This window comes from Myxocyprinus asiaticus, chromosome 9 (assembly GCF_019703515.2).
Source record: "Myxocyprinus asiaticus isolate MX2 ecotype Aquarium Trade chromosome 9, UBuf_Myxa_2, whole genome shotgun sequence".
Lineage (NCBI taxonomy): Eukaryota > Metazoa > Chordata > Actinopteri > Cypriniformes > Catostomidae > Myxocyprinus > Myxocyprinus asiaticus.
In genome coordinates, this window is record NC_059352.1 from 7,850,208 (window position 1) to 7,876,242 (window position 26,035).

The 26,035-nt window shown below is 37.5% G+C and overlaps 1 protein-coding gene across 1 annotated transcript in view; it reads left to right on the forward strand.

Moving 5' to 3' along the window:
- LOC127445963 (RNA-binding protein Raly-like) overlaps positions 1-26,035 on the forward strand; it is a 171,491-nt gene that overhangs the window by 140,683 nt on the left and 4,773 nt on the right. The window contains exons 6-9 of the mRNA XM_051706505.1: positions 1,426-1,583; positions 2,381-2,494; positions 9,172-9,302; positions 9,480-9,524. Of these exons, the coding sequence (XP_051562465.1) occupies positions 1,426-1,583; positions 2,381-2,494; positions 9,172-9,302; positions 9,480-9,521 (445 nt within the window). The 3' untranslated portion in view covers positions 9,522-9,524. The remainder of the gene's footprint in view (positions 1-1,425; positions 1,584-2,380; positions 2,495-9,171; positions 9,303-9,479; positions 9,525-26,035) is intronic.

Consider the following 26,035-nt stretch of genomic DNA (forward strand, 5'->3'; position numbering starts at 1 on the left):
AGTGAAAACGGTGCCATTTGTGTCTTCTTGACTTACTACAGATATAATTCACAAGATATTCAACTTAGTCACATTATTTTATATATATTTGACTTTAACTTAGTCATATTTTTTTGTTGGAATATCAGCCAATTTGCATGTTCCCTATTCATCATAATAAGATTTTAAATGTTCATTTTCATTATGCTGTAACTTTTCAATCCTTTAACCTTTATTTTGAGTTCCGGTCAAATCTGACAGATTAAATTTTTTCTTTTTTCTTTTTCTGAAAACTGTAGTTTATTTCATCCAGTTGGAATAAAATTCCGGGACATTGTTCACACAGGGCATCTGAACATACAAAATGTTTTTAGATCATTTTCAAAAAAATGTATTGGTTTTATTTCACTTTGTTACACCTGTGGTGTTTCCAGTCAAAAGTGATTGGCCATTGGAAATAAATGGATTAGACTACAAAATACAGAAATATTAAGTGTTCAGGAGCATCCCAATCCTTTAGATGAGCACATGCGTTGATGTGTTTGCACACACAAAGTCCTTGGACATGTCGCACACACACACACACACACACACATACACACAACGAGTGTTGAGCGCCCTTTTGTGAATCATCTTTCCATGTACTCTCTTTGAGGAATATTTCAAGATCTACTTATCATATTATGTTGTGTTTGGGCTCGTTTGAATTAGGAAAGTCTGCTGTAAGTTACGATATGTCATTGTCTACTGTATGTTATATGTACACCGATCAACCACAGCATTAAAACCACCTGCCTAATATTGTGTAGGTCCCCCTCGTGCCGCCAAAACAGCACCAACCCTCATCTCAGAACAGCATTCTGAGATGATATTCTTCTCACCACAATTGTACAGAGCGGTTATCTGAGTTACCGCAGACTTTGTCAGTACGAAACAGTCTGGCCATTCTCTGTTGACCTCTCTCATCAACAATCAAATTGGCAATTTTTGCGCTGACCTTCAACACTATAATGTTTAATGTCAAAACTTGTCATAATTTATTAAGAGACATATCAAAACTGAGTGGTACTACCAAAATGTACATGGTTATCTATTCCAAATATATTAATTGCAAGCTGTTGAAATAATGGTGAAATAACCAGGGTTGAAATAATGCTGAAATAATGTCCTTTAGTGTTAGTAACTATAAATAATGTTGGTAATTTGAAAGACTGTAGCAACATATTAAGGTTTGGAAATAACAGTTTAAAAATCAGAAAAATAGCCATTGAAAAATCCCATATTTTTCTACCACTAATCTGATTATTGAAAACTTTTCCAGAATTTTTTAGACACAAATGGCACCGTTTCCTGAGAACAACCCATATGTTTATGGATTTGTTATGTGATATGTTACTGCATATGGCAGTCAACACTGTTATTTTCTACATAACTCTCTATCTCCAGACTGTTTGAATACAGAGGAAGAGTATCACCAGTGCCAAGAGCAGTTCCAGTGAAGCGCCCCCGTGTGGCGGTGCCAGTTGTACACAGGGTGAAGTCATTACCTGTCAAACTTCTGACCAGATCTGCTATCCTACCAATCAGCTCTGTCAAAAACAAGAGTAAGTTCAACTTTCATTATTTTGATATCTTGATGTTACCTGAAACATCAAACAATTTTAAAATGTTTAAAGGAAAATTCCGGGTTCAATACAAGTTAAGATCAATCGACAGCATTTGTGGCATAATATTGATTTCCACAAAAATTCATTTGGACTTGTCCCTGCTTTTCTTAAAAAAAAAAAAAAAAAAGCAGAAATCTTGGTTCCAGTAAGGCATTTACAATGGAAGTGAATGGGGCCAATTAGTAAACATTAAAATTCTAATTGTTTCAAAAGTATAGCCACAAGACAACAATATGTGTGTTAACATGATTTTAATGTGATAAAATCACTTACTAACCTTTTCTGTGTAAAGTTATATACAATTTTACAATCTCGTTACCATGGCGATGTAATGTCAGCAAACCCTAAAACCTTAAAATAACCATAAAAATGATGATTTATTCAGTATTATTTCTTTAAGACATTTAAGATTTTGGTGTGTTCTTTTGATCAGAATGCAGAAATTCAGAATGATATTATTGCGTGAAATGCAAAAGGCTTTTCTGCATAGAGCCAGTGAACTGAGATGACTTATCGACTGTTTGAACTCTTGAACTGCAGTTTGGTCCATTTTACTGATGAACATGCCAGGTTTAAAATTTAGAATGTCCATGTCATAGCAGCAGAGAAACCTTTTGTTTTAGGCAGTGCTCCATTACCAAATACCAGTGCATTGCTTTCATTTCTGTTCTTAGTTTTATGGCTAATAAAGGCCAGTGATTTATTCTGTTGACCTTGTGCATATGTGTGAGCAGTGAAATCAACAGAGCTGCAAGCTATCAAATCAGAGCTGACTCAGATCAAGTCCAACATTGATGCACTGCTGGGGCGTCTTGACCAGATCACAGAGGACAAATGCTGTGTCACAGGTGCAATGGTTTATAAACCTATACACACAAATGTACACCATTAAGAATCACAGACAATTTCAATTTCATTATTTCCATGTTTAATTAGTAGTGTTTGTTAAGGCAAGCAATGCTATTTCTATTGTTCATACTTTGGGTTAGGGATTTGAACAAACCACCGATTCTAAGCATTAAACTTTGTGCTATGGACATAAATCATACCTTAAATAATGCAGCTTGTTGTGGAGAGGTGTGCTATTACTGTTATTACTTCTAAGCTATCAGACTGTGATCAGACCATTTTCACCGGGCAGGCAATAAAACAGGTGAAAAAATCCAACATTTATATTGAAGGGGAGGCTTAAGCCATATTTAGGGACCAAGGGGCATATTACATTACATTGAAGTCATAAATTAAGATTAGACAAGTTAAAAGTTTTAAATTAGATCCTTACTGAAATTACCATGGTTACTAAACAGGTCAGCGGAACGATCCAAAACACTTTAAACAACAGTACAACCCAGTGAAGAGACTGTAAGTCTATCTCTCACAGCATTGTTGTCATTCCTGTCAAAAAGAAAAAATGGAACTACTGTAAAAAAGGTCCATACTAATACATTGTGTATTGGTTTTTCATACTTGAAATTGTTAACCCAGGGTTTTTAACCTAACCTAACCCTAACCTTTGCCACTGCAATTCAGGGTTATCATTGCAATTCAGCATTGCTTAACCCACTATATGGCACTGCGCTATACCATACTATACTGCTGTTTACTATAAAATACTATACTGCACTGTACTATACTATACTACACTGCACTGTACTAAACTATACTATACTATACTGCAATATTCTATACATATTGCACTGTACTATACTATACTACACGATACTAGCACTGGTTGTGTGGCGATAAAGATTCTAGCCTAATAGTATGTTATACAAATACAAACTACTGTATGCACTATACTGCACTGTACTATACTGCACATTTCTATACATACTGCTCTGTACTATACTATACTAGCCCTGGTTGTGTGGGAATAAAGATTCTAGCCTATTAGTATATACAAATATATATTCTATATTGCGCTGTATTATACTATGCTATAATTTAATTTATATACTATACAATCCCTGGTTGTGTGGTGATAAAGATTCCAGTAGTATATATTATACAAATACATACTATATACTATACTATGCTGCACTGTACCATACTATACTTTACTATGTTATACTAGCCCTGGTTGAGTGGTGATGCACATTCTTGCTTAATGGTATATACAAATACATATACTATACTATACTTCAGTACACTAGCTCTGGTTGTGTTGTGATATATATTCTAGCCTAATTGTATATACAAATACATGATATATATGACACTAAACTATACTTAACTATGCTAGCCATGGTTGTGTAGTGATAAAGATTCTAGCCTAATATTGTACATACTAGATACTATACAACGCTGCACTGTACTATACTATACTATACTCTACTATACCAGCCCTGGTTGTGCTGTGATATAAACTCAGCAAAAAAAGAAACGTCCCTTTTTCAGGACACAGTATTTTAAAGATAATTTTGTACAAATCCGAATAACTTTACAGATTTTTATTGTAAAGGGTTTAAACAATGTTTTCCATGCTTGTTTAATGAACCATAAACAATTAATGAACATGCACCTGTGGAACGGTCGTTAAGACACTAACAGCTTACAGAAGGTAGGCAATTAAGGTCACAGTTATAAAAACTTATGAAACTAAAGAGACCTTTCTACCGACTCTGAAAAAACACCAAAATTAAGATGCCCAGGGTCCCTGCTCATCTGCATGAACATGCCTTAGGCATGCTGCATGGAGGCATGAGGACCGCAGATGTGGCCAGGGCAATAAACCGCAATGTCCGTACTGTGAGACGCCTAAGACAGCGCTACAGGGAGACAGGAAGGACAGCTGATCGTCCTCGCAGTGGCAGACCACGTGTAACACGAGTTATACCAGGAATGCACAATCCCTCCATCAGTGCTCAGACTGTCCGCAATAGTCTGAGAGAGGCTGGACTGAGGGCTTGTAGGCCTGTTGTAAGGCAGGTCCTTACCAGACATCACCGGCAACATCTTCACCTATGGGCACGAACCCACCTTCACTGGACCAGACAGGACTGGCAAAAAGTGCTCTTCACTGACGAGTCGCGGTTTTGTCTTACCAGGGGTGATGGTCGGACTCGTGTTTATCGTTGAAGGAATGAGCGTTACACCGAGGCCTGTACTCTAGAGCGGGATCGATTTGGAGGTGGAGGGTCCATCATGGTCTGGGGCAGTGTTTCACGGCATCATCGAACTGAGCTTGTTGTCATTGCAGGCAGTATCAACGCTGTGCATTACAGGGAAGACATCCTCCTCCTTCATGTGGTACCCTTCCTTCAGGCTCATCATGACATGACCCTCCAGCATGAAAATGCCACCAGCCATACTGCTCATTCTGTGCGTGATTTCCTGCAAGACAGGAATGTCAGTGTTCTGCCATGGCCAGCGAAGAGCCCGGATCTCAATGCCATTGGGCACGTCTGGGACCTGTTGGATCGGATGGTGAGGGCTAGGGCCATTCCTCCCAGAAACATCCGGGAACTTGCAAGTGACTTGGTGGAAGAGTGGGGTAACATCTCACAGCAAGAACTGGCAAATCCGGTGAAGTCCATGAGGAGGAGATGCACTGCAGTACTTAATGCAGCTGGTGGCCACACCAGATACTGACTGTTACTTTTGTCACAGTCATCCCCCCCCCCCCCCTTTGTTCAGGGACACATTATTCCATTTCTGTTAGTCACATGTCTGTGAAACTTGTTCACTTTATGTCTTAGTTCTTGAATCTTTTTATGTTCATACAAATATTTACACATGTTAAGTTTGCTGAAAATAAAAGCAGTTGAAAGTGAGAGGACATTTCTTTTTTTTGCTGAGTTTATATTCTAGCCTAATAGTATAATAAACATACTATACTATACTGCACTGTAGTAGCCCTGGTTGTGTGCTGATAAAGATGCTATTCTACTAGAAAACAACTTAATCTAAACATGCTCCTTTTCTCTATAATAATTTTGCTCTGCTTTGAGAAAAACTTTCAAAGGGCTACTGTAATCATATGGAAGCCCCAGGCAGCAGTTTACTCTCCACAAAAACACACTCCCCAGTGACCAAGCGCAAACCTGCTGTGTCAGCACGGCACTGCTGCTGTTGTCATATGAGCCTTTCGCGGTTTGCCACTTTAACGGCTCAGTAGCTCCAATCCAGGTTTGCAGATTTGTCCCTCTATTTCACAACAGCAGTCAGTTTGACAACGTTTACCATGAAACACAATATGTTTCCAGTGTTTATTACACAGAACCAGCTACATTCTCCTCCATATTCTTTCTGTGAGTTATGATGATTTGGCTAATGGCTTTTGGCTAATCAATAACAATACCCCTCTGTGCATAGTGGAGCACATTTCTGTATGTGTATGCAAGTGTGGCTGTAAGGGATGAGGCAGTTTTAAAGCTCCTCTGAGGAAGGAAAATCCACTAGCATTTAGCAAGAACTTTTTAACTGGGCTGATGTGTAACTTAAAGGAAATTTCAGCTTTTTCTTTTCTTTGGCCACAGGTTTTTAAATGTCAGCTCTTACGATGTGTCCCTATAGAGGTGTGATTAGGATGTGAGAATTTGTGGTGTGGTTTTTTACTGAGGAAGAAAACAGAGAATCCCCAAATGGATCCAGCCATGCATGCAATGCTGGTTTAAGCAATGCAAGAAGCAAAGAGACACTTTTACTTTAGCATGCAAAACTTTATTATACATACTTTCATGTAGTTATATTTTGATATTTTATAATGAAACTCTGAGTGTCGCTTGCCTGTTACCACGTTATGGTGCTGTTGGTGGTTGCCAGGGTGTTGCTATGTGGTTGCTTAGATGTTTTGAGTGTGATTTTGTTTTTGAGTGTTGCTAAATGTTGTTTGGTGTTTACTGAGTAAAATGAGCCTGCTATTAAGTGTCTATGATATTCTGGTTTCTAGAAATGGCTCGGGTCCCTCTTTCAGTGTATGTCTTTGTGATTTTGTCACCTGTTTTATCATCTGCCAGGCAAAAATGATACATCTGATCACTTAATAGCACTATTAAGTAATAGCACACTTCTCCTTAACAAGCAGCATGATTTGAGGTGTTATTCATGTCTGTAGAACAAACCATATGGGACGAGTTTCCTTCCAAACTTTAATACTTAGAGTTGGGGGTTTAGAACAAACAATACATTCCTATATATATATATATATATATATATATATATATATATATATATACATACAGTACTGTGCAAAAGTTTTAGGGACTTGAGAAAAATGGTGCATAGTGAGGATGTCTTCAAATATAATACCGTAAATAGTTTTCATTTATCAATCAACATCATACAAAGTCCAGTAAACATAAAAAAGCTAAATCAATATTTGGTGTGGCCACCTTTGCCTTTAAAACAGCCTTTAAAACAGTCCCAATTCTCCTAGGTACACCTGGACACAGTTTTTCTTGGTTGTTGGCAGATAGGATGTACCAAGCTTCTTGGAGAATTTGCCACAGTTCTTTTAACTATTTAGGCTGTCTCAACTGCTTCTGTCTCTTCATGTAATCCCAGACTGACTCGATGTTCAGTGGGGGGCTCTGTGGGAGCAATGCCATCTCCTGCAGAGTGCCCTGTTCTTCTATTCTAATCTTTTCTATTTGCAAAAGTAATGTTTGGGAGTCTAAAATGTATTTTTCTTATTGACACTCTAAAGCTGAAGATATAAATAACTATCTTAAGACAAATGTTTTTGTGAAACATCTTAAGGGCCTAAAACTTTTGCACAGTACTGTATATATACAGTTGTGCTCAAAAGTTTGCTTACCCTTGGAGAATTGGTAATATATGTACCATTTTTAAAGAAAACACGAGTGAGCAGGCAAAACACATTTCTTTTATTTCTTATGAGATTCATATTCAACTGTAGGTTATAACAGAATGGCACAATCATAAAACAAAACATGGCAACAAAGAAAAAAATGAAATGACCCCTGTTCAAAAGTCTGCATACCCTTAGTTCTTAATACTGTGTATTGCCCCCTTTAGCATCAATGACAGCGTGCAGTCTTTTGCAATAGTTGTCTATGAGGCCCCAAATTCTTGCAGGTGGTATAGCTGCCCATTCGTCTTGGCAAAATGCCTCCAGGTCATGCAAAGTCTTTGGTCGTCTTGCATGAACCGCATATTTGAGATCTCCCCTGAGTGGCTCGATGGTATTAAGGTCAGGAGACTGTGATGGCCACTCCAGAACCTTCACCTTTTCTGCGGTAACCATTGGAGGGTCAACTTGGCCTTGTGCTTAGGGTCATTGTCATGCTGGAAAGTCCAAGAGCGTCCCATGCGCAGCTTTCGTGCAGAAGAATGCAAATTGACTGCCAGTATTTTCTGATAACATGCTGCATTCATCTTGCCATCAATTTTCACAAGATTCCCCAGAGCCAAACAACTATGTGATAATAAATGGCTTCATATGATCACTAATCTTAAATAAAAGACAGTTTTTTGCATGATCAGTCATATATTCAAAATCAATGCCAAAATTTCACAATTTCAGCCAGGGTATGCAAACTTTTGAGCACATCTGTATACATACACACACACACACACACACACACACACATATATATATATATACATATACACACATATACATTATATTATATATAAATATATATATATATATATACATACATACATACATACATACATACACACACACACACACACACACACACACACACACACACACACTACCGGTCAAAAGTTTTGAAACGCTTACTCATTCTTTATTATAATTTTTTTTTTTCTTCACATTTTAGAATAATAGTAAAGTCATCAAAACTATGGAATAACATAAATGGAACTATGGGAATTATGTTGTGACTAAACAAAATCCAAAATAAATCAAAACTGTGTTATATTTTAGCATCTTCAAAGTAGTCTCCCTTTGCCTAGAATTTGCAGACATGTACTCTTGACACTAAACAAAATCCAAAATAAATCAAAACTGTGTTATATTTTAGCATCTTCAAAGTAGTCTCCCTTTGCCTAGAATTTGCAGACATGTACTCTTGACATTTTCTCAACCAACTTCTTGAGGTATCACCCTGGGATGCTTTTTAAACAGTATTGAAGGAGTTCCCATCTATGTTGGGCACTTATTGGCTGCTTTTCTTAATTATTTGGTCCAAGTCATCAATTTCAAAAACGTTTTTTTTATTACATTTTAGTTTTATAATGAAATAAATTAATATGGTGGCACAATTATATTTTTGTCTACAAAACTAATTTCAAACATTTAAGCATATGTCTTCAGATCAAAAGGTTTTTAAAATCATGAGAAACATTTCAGTCAAGTGTTTCAAAACTTTTGACCAGTAGTGTGTATATATATACAGGTATACATACATATATATATATATATACACACACACACACACACACAAATACATACACATACCTTGTTACTGTTGAAAAAAAAAACATTATTTGTTATTTGCTGGCTACCCAAGTTGTTTGTATTCGTAGGTCATTGTTTGTTAATGTATGTATGTACGTATGTATGCGTGTGCGTGTGTATGTGTGTGTATAGAGCTTCAGAAGGCAGATGAAATTAAGAGCGAACTGTCTCAGGACGAGTCGGGATCAGAATCAGAGGATCTTCAGCACAGTGATGTGGAGGAAGGTGAAGATCACACACTCGAGGAGTATGATGAAGACATGGTGAGACAGACTACAAGGAATTATAAGATTTATAGACTAATTTTTAAAAGTACTGCATAAAAACAGCTGCTATGAAGACTGAGACATAATCACTTCATAAATTCTTTAATCACACTTTGTACGGCATGGCTATTCAAGTTAACGGTCTCCAAAAAATTATTTCTCATCTCTCTTCAGGAAAACAATCACATATCTGAAATGGACCCCATTCTTCAATAAAAGGCAAGGACTCAGCACTAGGACAATGGATTACTGCATTAAAGTGATCATTCAACCATGAGATGTTAACAGGCACAGCTTGAACATTTCACAAAGATAAATAAAATTGTTCTTCCCGCAGACTGTTAAAATGAAGTTAGCAAGTACAAATCGCTAAATCTGGGGTCACAGGGTAATTTTTTAAGCTCAATTTGGGGGTACTTAACCCTCATGTTGTGTTCCTGTCATTTAGACCTGAAGAGGATTTTCTTTTGCCTGAAAATGCTAATTAATGTTATCCTATTGGACTTAAACTTACTGACTTTGCTCACACAGGGTATCACAAGGGGTTTCAACTTGTTACTCTTTTGGTGTTCCCGGTCAAAAATGACCGGCATATAAAAATTGCTTATAAATCTCTCATTATGCTATATCACCAAATATTGGATTAGCTCTTTTTGCCAACTTTGTTTCTTTCAATTAGCACAGGTTTTATATTACTTTTTGGAACTAATTGATCATAGGCCTCACTGACCTGAGCTCATGCACCTCAGTTTTTCAGTGAAAATAGCATTTGTGGATAATTTTAGCAATATTAAAATATGAAAACATTCTGTACTATTTATCATACTAGTGTGCTTTAATGTTTAACCAGGAAGTTTGTTTTGAAATGCTTTTATGTTGTACAAAATGGCACAAAGTCACACTTGTGGTGTTCCTGGTAAAAAATGACCGGCCATTGAAAATGAACGGGGGAGATAAAAAAATAAGTGTTCAGGAGCATGTTCACCATGTTCATGTTCACATATGTGCATGCGTGCTTGAAAACATAAAGGCCTTGGACCTGTGCATGCACACATACAAACACACACACACACTCACACACACAGGTGAACTAACACACACATGTGCACGTGTACACACACAAAATCTTTTGAGCATTACATGCTATCTTTTTCACAGAGATGAACATTATCCTACCCTGAACTGCATCCATCATCCATTCATCCATCCAACATTACCACACACACACGTGCACACACTAACACATGCTCACGTACACACACAAACTCTTGAGTATTACATGCTTTCTTACATGTTTGTGTTCACGTGCATGTGTGCTTGCAAACATAAAGGCCTCAGATCTGTGCACGCGCGCACACGCACACTAGCACACAAATGCGTGCACACATGAACACACACTCACGTACACGCACAAACTCGAGTATTACATGCTTTTTCACAGAGATGAAATTTATCCTACCCTGAAATGCATCCAACATCCATCCAACATTACCACACACACAAACAAACATGCACGCACACACCAGAACTCTCTTTGCCCCACAGTGACCCCTTTCCAATAGAATCAATAGAATTGTGGTGTTTTAACGTTTCCTAGGTATATTAATACCTTCAACAATTATATAGAAAAAGGGGAGAACACAATTATCCAACACAGACGCATAAGTAGGCTTTTGAACATTTAGTGATGGAATTTACAGGCAGACAAACTCAACATTCAGTGCACAAAATGAAAGATGAAAGCAAGTCCCAGCATTTGAGTTTCAGGTAAGTTCAGATATAATTACTCAGACAAGTCCAGTTTATGTGATGAAATCCTTAATTGCAATGTATGTGATGAAAACCATTGATGGCAGAAGCAGGTTTAGGGTGGTGGTGTAATCAATGAACAGTTTCAATCAACAGTATATTAAACTTATCTCACAGAAGACATCTTCCACAATCCAGTGTTAATTCCCTAAGGCAATAAAGTCCCTATTTAAACATATAAACCAAACATAAACACTCACTGAAAGCCTCCTGTAACATAGATACTTAATCCCAAACACCAGACAAACAACCTCCATTCTTAAGCATAACTCTTTACAAGATCTGGAGATACAGGCACTAAAAACATAATACTCATTTTACATATTTAAATCAGTAACTTACTTTATAGTTTAACATATGAATCTTCAAATTCATCAAATGGGACTCTGGATGAACATGGATTGGCATTTAATTTTGGAATCAAACAATCCTTGCTTGTTCACCTGTTTCCCAACATGGTTTTATAGTGACTCTTGCTGGGTGTTCTTGATTGTAACCTTGTATATTGACCCAATAATTTAATGACAATTGTATTCCTCTGAGTTCTAAAGGTATTTCTCCCATTTCAGTCTGTAATGCTGTGGTTGGTGTTGATCTAATAGCCCTTGTACATATCCTTAATGCCTGAAATTGAATTTTGTCTAATTTCAGCATACTATTGGCTGCAGATTGAAATACTGTACACCCATAATCTAAAACTGACGCCTCTTTACTCTTCTTCTACTTCCCTATATATAGCACTTTGAAGAACCTCTACATGATCCTGTAGTGGTAGGGATGAACATTGCAATCCACAGAACAGTAACAGACATGTGTTTGTTACATACCCCTCCACTCAGTGGAAGAATTTGCATTCCCATAATAAGACTATATTTTGGACATGGAAAGTATCAGCATGTTCTGTCCTGTCTAGAAATGAAACAGAGTAATTGACAGGACCAAGTTTTTTTTTATTTTTATTTTTTTTTTTTTACAGATTTTGGCTGGGCCTTTCCACTTGGCAGAAAGTTTGGGCATGTAGCTATCCTCTGCCTGAGGCAAAGGATGAGTTCGAACACAAACTGATTGTAATAGCAACCCTGTTTCAGTTGAGCTCTGCCCACACTTTCTCTCACAGTGCGCATCAACTCCTCTTGTCTGGTTATCACCTCATATGCAAGACTGCTTGGGTCAGGAACTTTAGGCATAGCCCTTTCTAGTAGTCCCTTCAACTTCCTGCCTATAGCGACTTCAGAAGGTGTGAAACCTGTGCTCACTTGCCAAGCAGTGTTGATGGCAAATCTGAACTCCGCCAAGCAACGATCCCAATGACGATGGTTATTTCCCACATACGAAACTATCATGGTTTTCAGTGTGCAGTTAATTTGCTTGGTGAGATTGGTTTGAGGATGAAAGGCCATTGTCAATTTTTGTATAACACCCCACTTTCTGAAAATTAGGTTGATAAGTTGGAAAGTAAATTGGGATCCCTGATCTGACACAAGGTAGGCAGGAACACCTCATCGGGTGAAAATCTCCTCTACAAGAACATATGCAATCTAAGGTGACTTTGATGTATGTAGTGGAAACAACTCTACACACTTTGAACAGTAATCCACTACTACCAGAAGATGTTCATTCTGTTTAGTACTCTTAAGGAAGGGTCCCATTAAGTCTACTCCCAGCATATATCCAGGTTCAAATACTGGGGTTGATTGGAGGTAACCAGAGAGTTTTGACACCAACAGCTTATACTTCTGGCAGATGAGACATTCCTTGCAATGTTTCCAGACATCTCTGTGTACACTTGGCCAATAGGCAATGTCCAATAACCTCAAGAGAGTCTTCAGACATCTAAAGTGTCCACTAAGTCGATTGTCGTGGGCATATTTAAAAAAAAAATCCTCTCTCAGATATGCGGGAATGACAAGCTGCAATTTTTGACCTTCCTTGCTGTCAGGAATGCTATGGAAAAGAAACCCATTCTACATACAATAGTGTACCCTATTGGGGTTGACATCAGGAGTAACCCTTTTTACCAACTCTTGGACCTCAGAATCACTTTGTTGGGCAGTAGCTATCTCCTTCAAATCCACTGGAAACTTTGTTGGGATGATGAGTTTGCAGCTTTGCATACTGCTAGCATATATGAAGAACTGATCAGGCTAGAGAGTGTGTCAGGCACTACATTTAATTGCCCTTTCCTATACTTTACACTAAAATCAAAACCTTGTAGTCAGATTGTCCAGCTAATCAATCTCGAGGAGGGCTTGGGATGACTGAAAACGCAGGTAAGTGCAGCATGATCGGTAATCACTTCAAAATGTCTACCTTCCAAGTAAGGTCTCCGTTTATCCACGGCCCAAACAACAGCAAGACACTTTTACAGATACAGAGTATGCTTTTTCTGCACCATTTAGCAATCTTGAATCGTACGCAACCACATGTTCTTCTCCTCAGACTCTTGCATTAACACCACTTCTAAACCCACTTCACTGGCATCAGTCTGTACTCGGAAAGGTTTGATAAAGCCTGGCGGTACCAGTACTGGAGCTTTTGTCAGTGCTTGTTTGATCCCTTCAAAGGATTTTTGGCAGGCGTCAGTCCAACTCCAAGTGGCACTTTTTTGTTTCAGCACATGAAGAGAGGTAGCTTGTTCGGAAAAGTGAGGAATGAACTGATGGTACCATCCAGCTAACCCTAAAAACTTTTGCACATCCTTGAGAGATTGCGGAACTGTAAAATCACATACAGCATTTATCTTCACCAGATTTGTCTTGATGCCTTCTCCAGTTACCACATGACCTAGATTTGTTACAGAATTTTGGGCCATGTTACATTTCTTCAAATACAAGGTAAGTCCTGCATAATGTAGACATCTGAATACTTGACCAGTGTTTCAGCTGCTCCTTTTCATCTCTGGAGTATACAACAATGTTGTCAATATACACAAAGCAACATTTCCCCCATAGACATTATAATACACACTCCATCAATCTTTGAAAGGAAGCAGCAGAATGTTTGAGGCCAAAGGTTAGATGCAAGAATTCAAATAGACCAGTAGGGGTCACAGGTGACATTTTGGCTATACTTTCAAGATCCATGCTGACCTGCCAATATCCTCTCTTCAAGTCCAAGGTAATGAATATAGAGGCTCCATGTAAGGATTCCAAGATATCCTGAATTTGGGGCATGGGGTAACAATCCAAGTGTGTCTTTGCATTGAGTCCTCTATAGTCCATACAAAATCTTGTACCACCATCCTTTTAGGAAACAAGATCCACAGGTGCAGCCCAGTGAGATACTGAGTGATGTATAATGCCTCTGTCTAACATATCCTGGATCTCTCGATCGATTAACTTTTGTTTCTCATGTGACACTCGGTAAGGTTTTTTTCTCACAGCAGTTTCATCAAGGTGACAACCCTGTGCTTGATTATTTCAGAGTATCCAATGTTCTGTGTGCAGACAGTGGGCCATTCCACCATAACATTCTCCAGCAAAGACTTAAACTCATTGGTTGTCAGCTCTTAGTACTACTTCGGATTAGCTGTAGAGTCTCAGAGGTCTCCTTCATTCTAGGAAGTGTGAGGTAGAAATGTAGATGGTTGTTAACTGAAGGATCACAGTGTATTAGAGAAAATACTCTGTCTTCACCATCAGCTTTGGATGGTAAGATGTAGTTGGCTTTACTGAAGTCAAGGATGATGCAAGAGGACAAAAGAAAACCAATTCCTAAAATGACTGGTATGGTGAGATCTTTATCACGCATAACATGGAGACATAAATTAAACTTTTGTCCCTGCAACTCACACTCCCACTTCACTAATCCTAGAGCAGTTTGAACTTGTCCGTTGGCCAGCATAAATGTTTGTCCTTCCCAAGGTTTCCATCATTCTTTGAATCAAAGAAAGAGTACTTCCAGTGTCAACCATGGCGTGCAGATAATGTCCACATAGTAAGATGGGTAAAGTGATTGTTCTGAGGCCTGGTTTGGTGGTCATTGGCACAACTTGCATTGCATGAGTGTTGGAATGGGGAGACTGGTAAACAGAGCCATGAGGTGTTTGTGCCTTCCTTTTCTGAGCTTCGTTATTGGCATGACTCCAATAATGTTTGGCTTCAGAAAAATCTCTCAATTTGAGTTCCAATTCTCACTAATTCACTCACATCCTTGACAGTGCCTCTAAGCAAACTAGCCAACTTTGGGTTCCAGTTCCTTAGAATGGCTTGCAGAATCTCCTTTTCTTGCATGTTACTCCACAATCTTAGGCACATGGCTCTCTATTGAAAAGCCTCAGATACTTTAAGGACATTGCTTTCTCTCTATGAGTCGCTTTTCCACTTCTGCTTCATAACCATCACTCAGGAAAGAAATATCCTCTTAAACTGGATCCAAGTCTGAACATGCCTTCTTTCTGCAATCCACCAGGCCTTAGCAGTTCCAGATAACACTGAAATCAGTGAAGCTCAGATCTCTGGATCATTCAGGGGATGAATCACCAGATACTCTTCACCAAACTGAGAAAATTCCACTTAGACAGGTGGCTTGTAATTCAAAGTTAACACACTGTCTGTGGTTGGTACTTGAATTTGATGAATGTTGTAGGTTCTACTAGCAAATGATGGAAAAGAATTAGGTGGACTTTGTGCATGATGCTGAGGTATAGATGCTAAGTAAACATTAGCCTTCATTTTACTCTCTGTGCATCCCTTCTCTTTAGGCAATCTACCATTGATTTTCCCAGATCTTGGATGGAGAGTTCTAAGGTCTTTTTGACTCTTTCACATTCTCTCTGTGCATAATATTTTAATCTTCCTTCACTGGCTTTGCATCTGCTTTCACACTCCAAACTTGTAGAACATTCACTCACCCGTTCCATGTATTCATCCATCTGCTTTTCAGTTGTACTAACTCTCTTTTCCAAATGATCCTCCAGTTGTGCAAGTCAGTCTGCAAACTTCTGTAGAAGAGACAGAGTAGCTTCGTCGTCTTCCTCAGGAGGCGGTGGAGGTGGAGGAAATGAATTTACCTCTGTGTCATCAGTAACATCCTGATCTTTCACATTAGACTCAACATCTGACTCAATGTACAGCTGACTGAAAGTTGAGACGAGTTCCTTGATAGGTTCTCTTCTGCTAGCAAAGGGTTCAGTAGTGAAGTCTGGTTTTGGTTCAAACTCATCATCTGCCCCTAGCCTAGAACATGCCATATACAGGTGCATCTCAATAAATTAGAATGTCGTGGAAAAGTTCATTTATTTCAGTAATTCAACTCAAATTGTGAAACTTGTGTATTAAATAAATTCAATGCACACAGACTGAAGTAGTTTAAGTCTTTGGTTCTTTTAATTGTGATGATTTTGGCTCACATTTAACAAAAACCCACCAATTCACTATCTCAAAAAATTAGAATATGGTGACATGCCAATCAGCTAATCAACTCAAAACACCTGCAAAGGTTTCCTGAGCCTTCAAAATGGTCTCTCAGTTTGGTTCACTAGGCTACACAATCATGGGGAAGACTGCTGATCTGACAGTTGTCCAGAAGACAATCATTGACACCCTTCACAAGGAGGGTAAGCCACAAACATTCATTGCCAAAGAAGCTGGCTGTTCACAGAGTGCTGTATCCAAGCATGTTAACAGAAAGTTGAGTGGAAGGAAAAAGTGTGGAAGAAAAAGATGCACAACCAACCGAGAGAACCGCAGCCTTATGATTGTCAAGCAAAATCGATTCAAGAATTTGGGTGAACTTCACAAGGAATGGACTGAGGCTGGGGTCAAGGCATCAAGAGCCACCACACACACACACACGTGTCAAGGAATTTGGCTACAGTTGTCGTATTCCTCTTGTTAAGCCACTCCTGAACCACAGACAACGTCAGAGGCGTCTTACCTGGGCTAAGGAGAAGAAAAACTGGACTGTTGCCCAGTGGTCCAAAGTCCTCTTTTCAGATGAGAGCAAGTTTTGTATTTCATTTGGAAACCAAGGTCCTAGAGTCTGGAGGAAGGGTGGAGAAGCTCATAGCCCAAGTTGCTTGAAGTCCAGTGTTAAGTTTCCACAGTCTGTGATGATTTGGGGTGCAATGTCATCTGCTGGTGTTGGTCCATTGTGTTTTTTGAAAACCAAAGTCACTGCACCCGTTTACCAAGAAATTTTGGAGCACTTCAGGCTTCCTTCTGCTGACCAGCTTTTTAAAGATGCCGATTTCATTTTCCAGCAGGATTTGGCACCTGCCCACACTGCCAAAAGCACCAAAAGTTGGTTAAATGACCATGGTGTTGGTGTGCTTGACTGGCCAGCAAACTCACCAGACCTGAACCCCATAGAGAATCTATGGGGTATTGTCAAGAGGAAAATGAGAAACAAGAGACCAAAAAATGCAGATGAGCTGAAGGCCACTGTCAAAGAAACCTGGGCTTCCATACCACCTCAGCAGTGCCACAAACTGATCACCTCCATGCCACGCCGAATTGAGGCAGTAATTAAAGCAAAAGGAGCCCCTACCAAGTATTGAGTACATATACAGTAAATGAACATACTTTCCAGAAGGCCAGCAATTCACAAAATGTTTTTTTTTATTGGTTTTATGATGTATTCTAATTTTTTGAGATGGTGAATTGGTGGGTTTTTGTTAAATGTGAGCCAAAATCATCACAATTAAAAGAACCAAAGACTTAAACTACTTCAGTCTGTGTGCATTGAATTTATTTAATACACGAGTTTCACAATTTGAGTTGAATTACTGAAATAAATGAACTTTTCCATGACATTCTAATTTATTGAGATGCACCTGTATGTTACTGTTTGGAATGTATGTCGCCGTATGGGCCACCAAATATATAACATTTCCTAGGTATATTAATAACTTCAGCAATTATATAGAAAATGGGGAGAACACAATTATCCAACACAGACACATAAGTAGACTTTTGAACATTTAGTGATGGAATTTACTGGCAGACAAACTCAACATTCAAAACACAGTGCACAAAATGAAAGATGAAAGCAAGTCCCAGCATGAGTTTCAGGTAAGTTCAGATACAATTACTCAGAAAAGAGGATATGTCCAGGAGAAGTCCAGTTTATGCAATGAAACCCTTAATTGCAATGTATGTGATGAAAACCATCAATTATGGTAGAAGCAAGTTTAGGGTGGTGGTGTAATCAATGAACAGTGTATCCAACTTATCACACAGAAGACAGCTTCCACAATCCAGTGTTACTTCCCCAAGGCAATAAAGTCCCTATTCACACATATAAACCAAACATAAAAACTCACTGAAAGCCTCAAGTAACATAAATACTTATTCCCAAACACCAAACAAACAACCTCCATTCTTCAGCATAACTCTTTACAAGATCTGAAGATACAGGCACTAAAAAAACATAATACTAATTTTACATTTTTAAATCAGTAACATACTTTATAGTTGAACATAGGAATCTTCAAATTCATCAACTAGGACACTGGATGAACACAGATTGGCATTTGGAAATCAAACAATCCTTGCTTGTTCCCCTCTTTACTCTTCTTCCTCTTCTTCTTCTTCTTAATTTATTATGGCTGTTAAAGGTGCATTACCACCACCTGCTGGTTGGGAGTGTGGGTCGGGATCAAATTACACTATTCTTAGTACAAATGCACTGTATCTCTTCTTGACTGACCTTTATTATTTTATTTAACTCTGTCGCTTTCAGATATTGCATAAAAAATGTAAAACATTCATCCAATGAATTTCTTCCTAGAATGCCTGTCAACTCAAAAATCATCGTAATTTTTTTAAGATTAGAAATCAATATCTTTCTTTCATTACTATACCTCGGACAGATCATCATAACATGCTCTATTGTTTCTTCCTGATACAAACTTCACATTTCCCTGAATTATGTTTCTCTATTCTATACAAAGTACTGTTAAGTGCTGTTTGACCAAATCTAAGTCTAGCGATTTTTGTTTCTTCTCTTCTATTTCACCCTGTTACTCTACCTTTACCAACATTTCTTTGAATGTTATACAACCATCTTTCTGTTCTATCCTCCTCCCAATGTTTTTGCCACCTACTCCTCATATGTTGTTTAATTAATCTTTTCATTTATGTCTATATCTCTCTTCTTTGTGGCTTCTTTTGCACTCTCATCTGCTGTCTCATTTCCTTTTACCCCTACATGAGCTGGTACCCAACAAAAAGTTACAATTAATCCCATCATCTGAATCCTGTATATTGTTTGAAGTATCTCAATCAAAACGTCTGCTCTACTTTCAGTATGACATCTTTTTAATGTTATTAATGATGAACTTAAGTCCGAACATATAAGAGCCCTCAATAGTCTTTTTTCTTCAACCCACTGTAAAGCCATTAAGATTGCTACCATTTCTCCAGTGTACACTGAAAGATTATCTGAGATTCTTTTATTAACCTGAATATTGAAATCCAGAACCGTGAATGCCACACCTACTTTGTTTTCTATATTTTTTCGATGGATCTGAATATATATGGACATAGCTATATTAATTATCCTGAATGTACTTGTTATTTGGGCATTTGGTTTAGACCCCTGATCCTTGTTTTCCATATCTAACACTGTCATATCTACAGTAGGTTGTGTAACAACCACTGAGGAATTGTTGACCATGGTACTGTTGGACTAATGGGAGTCTAATTTATTTCCATTTCTTCTGTTATCTTAGGTATTTTCCTTCCAAAACTTTGAATTCCCAGCTTTTCTTTTTCCCAACATGGTTTTATAGTGACTCTTGCTGGGTGTTCCTGATTGTGACCTTGTATATTGACCCAAAAATTTAATGGTAGTTGTATTCTTTTGAGTTCTAAAGGTATTTCTCCCATTTCAGTCTGTAATGCTGTGGTTGGTGTTGATCTAATAGCCCTTGTACATATCCTTAATGCCTGAAATTGAATTTTGTCTCATTCTTTCAGCATACTATTGGCTGCAGATTGAAATACTATACACCCATAATCTAAATCTGACACCTCTTTACTCTTCTTCTACTTTCCTATATATAGCACTTTGAAGAACCTCTACATGATCACCCTCTAGCGGTAGGGATGAACATTGCACTCCACAGAACAGTAACAGATATGTGCTTGTTACAGTGTTCCCAGCCGGCCATTGAAAATAAATGGGGAAGATCATAACAAACAGGACTTTTCATTTTCTGAAAAGGGGCACAAAGTTACACTTTTGGTGTTCCCTGTCAAATCTGAACAAACTGGAAAAAAACTGGCCTAACCCTATTTACAAATTAACACTGTCATATAACATGGAACAAAAATATCAACACTGTTCATATTTCTGTTATATTTTCTAATATTTTCAACAACAATCCAAATCAATGAACACCTTGGGGTTTTGTGTCCTCATGCACATGACTGACAATAGCTTTTTGCATGTGCCTTGCAAATGTGAGCTCTGCATTTGAAACACAATGCTTGATGAAAGAAAGATCATCAAAGAAAGATTCTTTTGGAGAAGGGTCACTGTGGGGCAAAGACAGTTCTGGTGTGTGTGGTAATGTTGGATGGATAAATGGATGTTGGATGCAGTTCAGGGTAGGATAAAGTTCATCTCTGTGAAAAAGAAAGCATGTAATATTCAAAAGAGTTTGTGCGTGTACGTGAGCATGTGAGTGTTTGTGTGTGCATGCACGTGTATGTGCGCGTGCGCTTGCACAGGTCAGAGACCTTTATGTTTGCAAGCACACATGCACATATGTGAACATGAACATGATGAACATGCTCCTAAACACTCAGTTTCTCTCTTATTTTTGATCTCCCCCTTTCATTTTCAATGGCTGGTCATTTTTGACTGGGAACACCACAAGTGTGACTTTGTGCCATTTTGTACAAAATAAAAGCATTTCAAAACAAACTTCCTGGTTAAATATTAAAGCACACTTGTGTGATAAATAGTACAGAATGTTTTCATATTTTATTTAATATTGCCAAAATTATCCACAAATAATGCTCTTTTTACTCAAAAACTGAGGTGCATAAGCTCAGGTCAATGAGGCCTACAATCAATAAGTTTAAAAAAGAAATACAAAACCTGAGCTAATTGAAAGAAAACAAGTTGGCAAAAAGATCTAATCCAATATTTGGCGATAATATAGCATAATGAGAGATTTATAAGCAATTTTTATAGACTGGTCATTTTTGACCGAGAACACCACAAGTGTGACTTTGTGCCATTTTGTACAAAAGCATTTCAAAACAAACTTCCTGGTTAAACATTAAAGCACACTAGTGTGATAAATAGTACAGAATGTTTTCATATTTTATTTAATATTGCCAAAATTATCCACGAATAATACCTTTTTTTTTTTTTTTTTTTTTTAACTTAATCCAATATTTGGTGATAGTATAGCATAACGAGAGATTTATAAGCAATTTTTGATAGGTCATTTTTGACCGGGAACACCAAATAAGGTAAAACAAAATGTCAACACATCACAAGGGTTAAAGTACTATTCATTATGATACCAGGAACCAAATTTGAGTTTTCTTGACCAGGACTCCTCTCTATGATTTTCCACATGGGTTATGCAAGAATCAAGCTCACAACTTACTAAGAAATTCATAAAACAATGACAAAAGTCTGTTTAGTCTCAGGGGACATTTTATCCATGATTTTATCTTTTAGTCTACTCAAGAAGCACTTTAAAGATGTTCATTCACTAAACCTTCAAAGTAGAGGAGTTTGGGGATAAATGTTACTTTAAAAAATAAATTCTTCCAACTCTTAATTCTGATTGGACGTTCTCAGCCGTTTATTCTATATTATGCAAAGCTGCTACGTTGCTTGGCAATCGTAAACAGCCTACAGTTAGGCTAATGAGCTATTTTATGTGGTGGAAGAATTATTTATTCTGATTATTGATAATAATAAATGTAACCCAATAAATTGTGTAGTTAATATTGGCGTAGTTCATTGTATTGCTGTTGCCACCAATTCTTAAGCTTTACATCATGCCTAAAAACACCTCTTACCTTTGGTAAAATCTCTGTAAAACTTGGTTGCTTTATGTCCCTCTATAACTCACAAATTGCTTAAAATACAGATGTCATCATTTGATGTGGATTTCAGTGTTAGCTAGATGTATTGCTGGCTTCCATTGCTGCAGCCCGCTGTGTTTGCCTGTTAACTTGTTACAAATCTGGCAACCCGGAGTGTCGAAATACTATTGGGAAATGGGCAGTGGGAGGGATCACACAGGCAAAAACACAAACAGAAATTCCAGCCTGGAACCGACATTTCAAAGTAGAATATACTGACTGTAGCATTGTTTTCGGAGAAGCCAATATTTCAATTTAGCATGTTTCCTAAATCTCTGATAACATATTATGAATCTCTGATAACATATTATGATAATTGTATGCTTTAGTACAGTAAATATATTACATATTGCACCTTTAATAGTACTAAATATTTTAATATTTATACCTACTTTAATATATTTTAATTGTTTAAAAAAATTATCTAAAAACATTAAATATAAGTTTTGTTATTTTAAAATAATCTAAATATTTTAAATAAATTTAATATTTGTATATTGTTAAAATATATAAGAGCCAATTGCTTGAGAACAGTCTTTAATACTTACAGTAAATACATAAATTAAATGGTAATTGTTAACCCACTGTAACCCATCAGACCCCAGTATTTAGCCATATTTGAAAGTACTACATATTTTAATATTTAGAGTTACTTAATTTTTTCCAGCGGTGTGAAATGTAATGCATTCCAAACTAGTCTTTTGTTTATCAGAAGGCGAGGAAGCTATTTTGTTGGTGAGGTGGTTCTTATTGTTTTAAAATAAATATTTAAATATAAAAAAATAAAACATTTAATCTAAATATGTTATATAAAATCAATATTTAAAATATTAAGAATATAATGTTTAATATTTTAAATATTATATTTTAAATATAATGTTAAATATTTTTAAATCAATTGCATATATTTTCAATTTCTTTAAAATATTTAAAATTATATTTTAAATATATATTAAATATAATATATATATATATATATATATATATATATATATATATATATATATATATATATACATATATATACATATATATTTGCCTTATTTAGATTCATTGGATAATCTCAAGAATCTAAAAATGTAAAAGCTTCTTAAACACCTTTATGTACCCAAAACAAGGGTACCACCCCAGTGACAGCTTTGTAACTTTAACAATATACCTTTTTTCTGACAGTGTGCCACTACCATAAATGAAAAAAGAAATATATATATATATGTTTAACATTTTCTAGAGGTGAAATGATCTTTTTAGGCAGATTTAGGCAGATTTAGGCAGAACCCTACTTCTGATCGGAGTAATTATGTTCCAAATGCCAGCATCTCCTTTTACTCTTAACTTGCATTGCATTTAAGGTCCGTCTTTGGTGGTCCGAGCAAGATTCACACTGGCGTTTGTGACATATAAGCATAAAGTTTATCAAAATGAAGGGAAATGACTGATTAATCACACTAATCTGGCTTCAAGGTGTAACGGCTCAACTTCTGCTGCTCCGACATAAACATTGCCATATGTTTGGCCGCATAAACACACAGGAAAGTGAGCAACCTGATGGTGGCTTTCACCTGATCCTTCTGTGTGTTGTTTGTGGAGCACCGCTCTGTTAGTTTAACTGATCGGTGTGACTACAATCTCATTGCCAGCAGTATCGTATCTTCTACCCTCCCCTTTATGTTAACAGCTGCAGTTGCCCTGAAAGGCCAAATCAAAATGAATGTCACACCAGGCACAAATTAGCAATCAGTTATGCTTCCCTCCATGAATGTATCTACATGAGGATTCATTCAGAGGTAGTTTACTGTGACCTGAGTTTTGAACTCTTTTCACGTGGAGGTATGACTATGGTTGTTATGCCATTGTATCTAACACCATATGGCACTGAGGTTCAGTAAATGCTTAGTTTGGATTAGAAAGTATAGTTTTGTGTTCCCAGACAATAGTTTAGGTTCACGCGCAATAAGTTTTGGGTACCCTCGCAATAGTTTGCATTTCCTCAGAATTCGTTTTGTGTTCCAACTCAAGAGTTTATGCTCCCTCGCAATAGATTGCATTCCCTCTGAACTAGTTTTGTGTTCCCACTCAATAGTTTGTTCCCTCGCAATTAGTTTTTTGTTCCATTGCAATAGTTTGCATTCCCTCAGAATTAGTTTTGTGTTCCCACTCAATATGTTTTGTTTCCTCGCAATAAGTTTCGGGTTCCCTCGCAATAGTTTGCGTTCCCTCGGAATTCGTTAGAATTAGTTTGCGTCCCCTTGCAGTAAGTTCTGTGTTCCCATGCAGTAGTTTGCGCTCCCTCGCAATAAGTTTTGGGTTCCCTCGCAATAGTTTCCATTCCCTCAGAATTAGTTTTGTGTTCCCACTCAATAGTTTGTTCACTCGCAATAAGTTTCGGGTTCCCTCGCAATAGTTTGCATTTCCTCAGAATTAGTTTTCTGTTCCAACTCAATAGTTTATGTTCCCTCGCAATAAGTTCTGGGTTCCCACGCAGTAGTTTGCGTTCCCTCACAATACGTTTTGAGTTCCTTCGCAATAGTTTGCGTTCCCTCGGAATTCATTTTGTGTTCCCACTCAATAGTTTATGTTCACTCGCAATAACTTTTGGATTCACCTCGCAGTAGTTTGCATTCCCTCGGAATTAGTTTTATGTTCCTACTCAATATGTTTTGTTTCCTCGCAATAAGTTTCGGGTTCCCTCGCAATAGTTTGCATTTCCTCAGAATTAGTTTTCTGGTCCAACTCAATAGTTTATGTTCTCTCGCAATATGTTTTGGGTTCCCTTGCGATAGTTTGCATCCCCTTGGAATTTAATTTTGGGTTCCCACTCAGTAGTTTATGTTCACTCACATTAAGTTTTGGGTTCACCTCGCAGAAGTTTGCGTTCCCTCGGGATTAGTTTTGTGTTCCAACCTAATAGTTTATGTTCCCTCACAATAGTTTGCATTCCCTCTGAATTAGTTTTGTGTTCCCACTCAATAGTTTATGTTCCCTCACAATAAGTTTTGGGTTCCCTCGCAATAGTTTGCGTTCCCTTGGAATTCGTTAGAATTGGTTTGCGTTCCCTCGCAATAAGTTTTGGGTTCCTTCACAATAGTTTGCGTTCCCTCAGAATTTGTTTTTGTTCCCACTCAATAGTTTATGTTCACTCGCAATAAGTTTCGGGTTCCCTCGCAATAGTTTGCATTTCCTCAGAATTAGTTTTCTGGTCCAACTCAATAGTTTATTTTCCCTAGCAATACGTTTTGGGTTCTCTCGCAATAGTTTGCGTTCCCTCGCAATAAGTTTTGGGCTCTCTCACAATAGTTTGTGTTCCATCGCAATAAGTTTTGGGTTCCCTTGTGATAGTTTGTATGTCCTCGGAATTCGTTTTGGGTTCCAACTCAATAGTTTATGTTCTCTCATAATAGTTTGCATTCCCTCTGAATTAGTTTTGTGTTCCCACTCAATATTTTATGTTCCCTCGCAATAGTTTGCATTCCATCGGAATTAGTTTTGTGTTCCCACTCAATAGTTTGTTCCCTCGCAATAAATTTTGGGTTCCCTCACATTAGTTTGTGTTCCCTCGGAATTAGTTTTGTGTTCCAACTCAATCGTTTATGTTCCCTTAAAATAAGTTATGGGTTCCCTCGCAAATAGTTTTGTTCCCACTCAATAGTTTATGTTCCCTCGCAATAACTTTTGGGTTCCCTCACAACAGTTTGCATTCCCTTGGAATTAGTTTTGTGTTCCCGCTTAATAGTTTATGTTCCCTCGCAATAAGTTTTGGGTTCTCTCGCAATAGTTTGCGTTCCCTCGCAATACGTTTTGGGTTCCCTCGCAATAGTTTGCGTTCCCTCGGAATTCGTTTTGGGTTCCCACTCAATAGTTTAT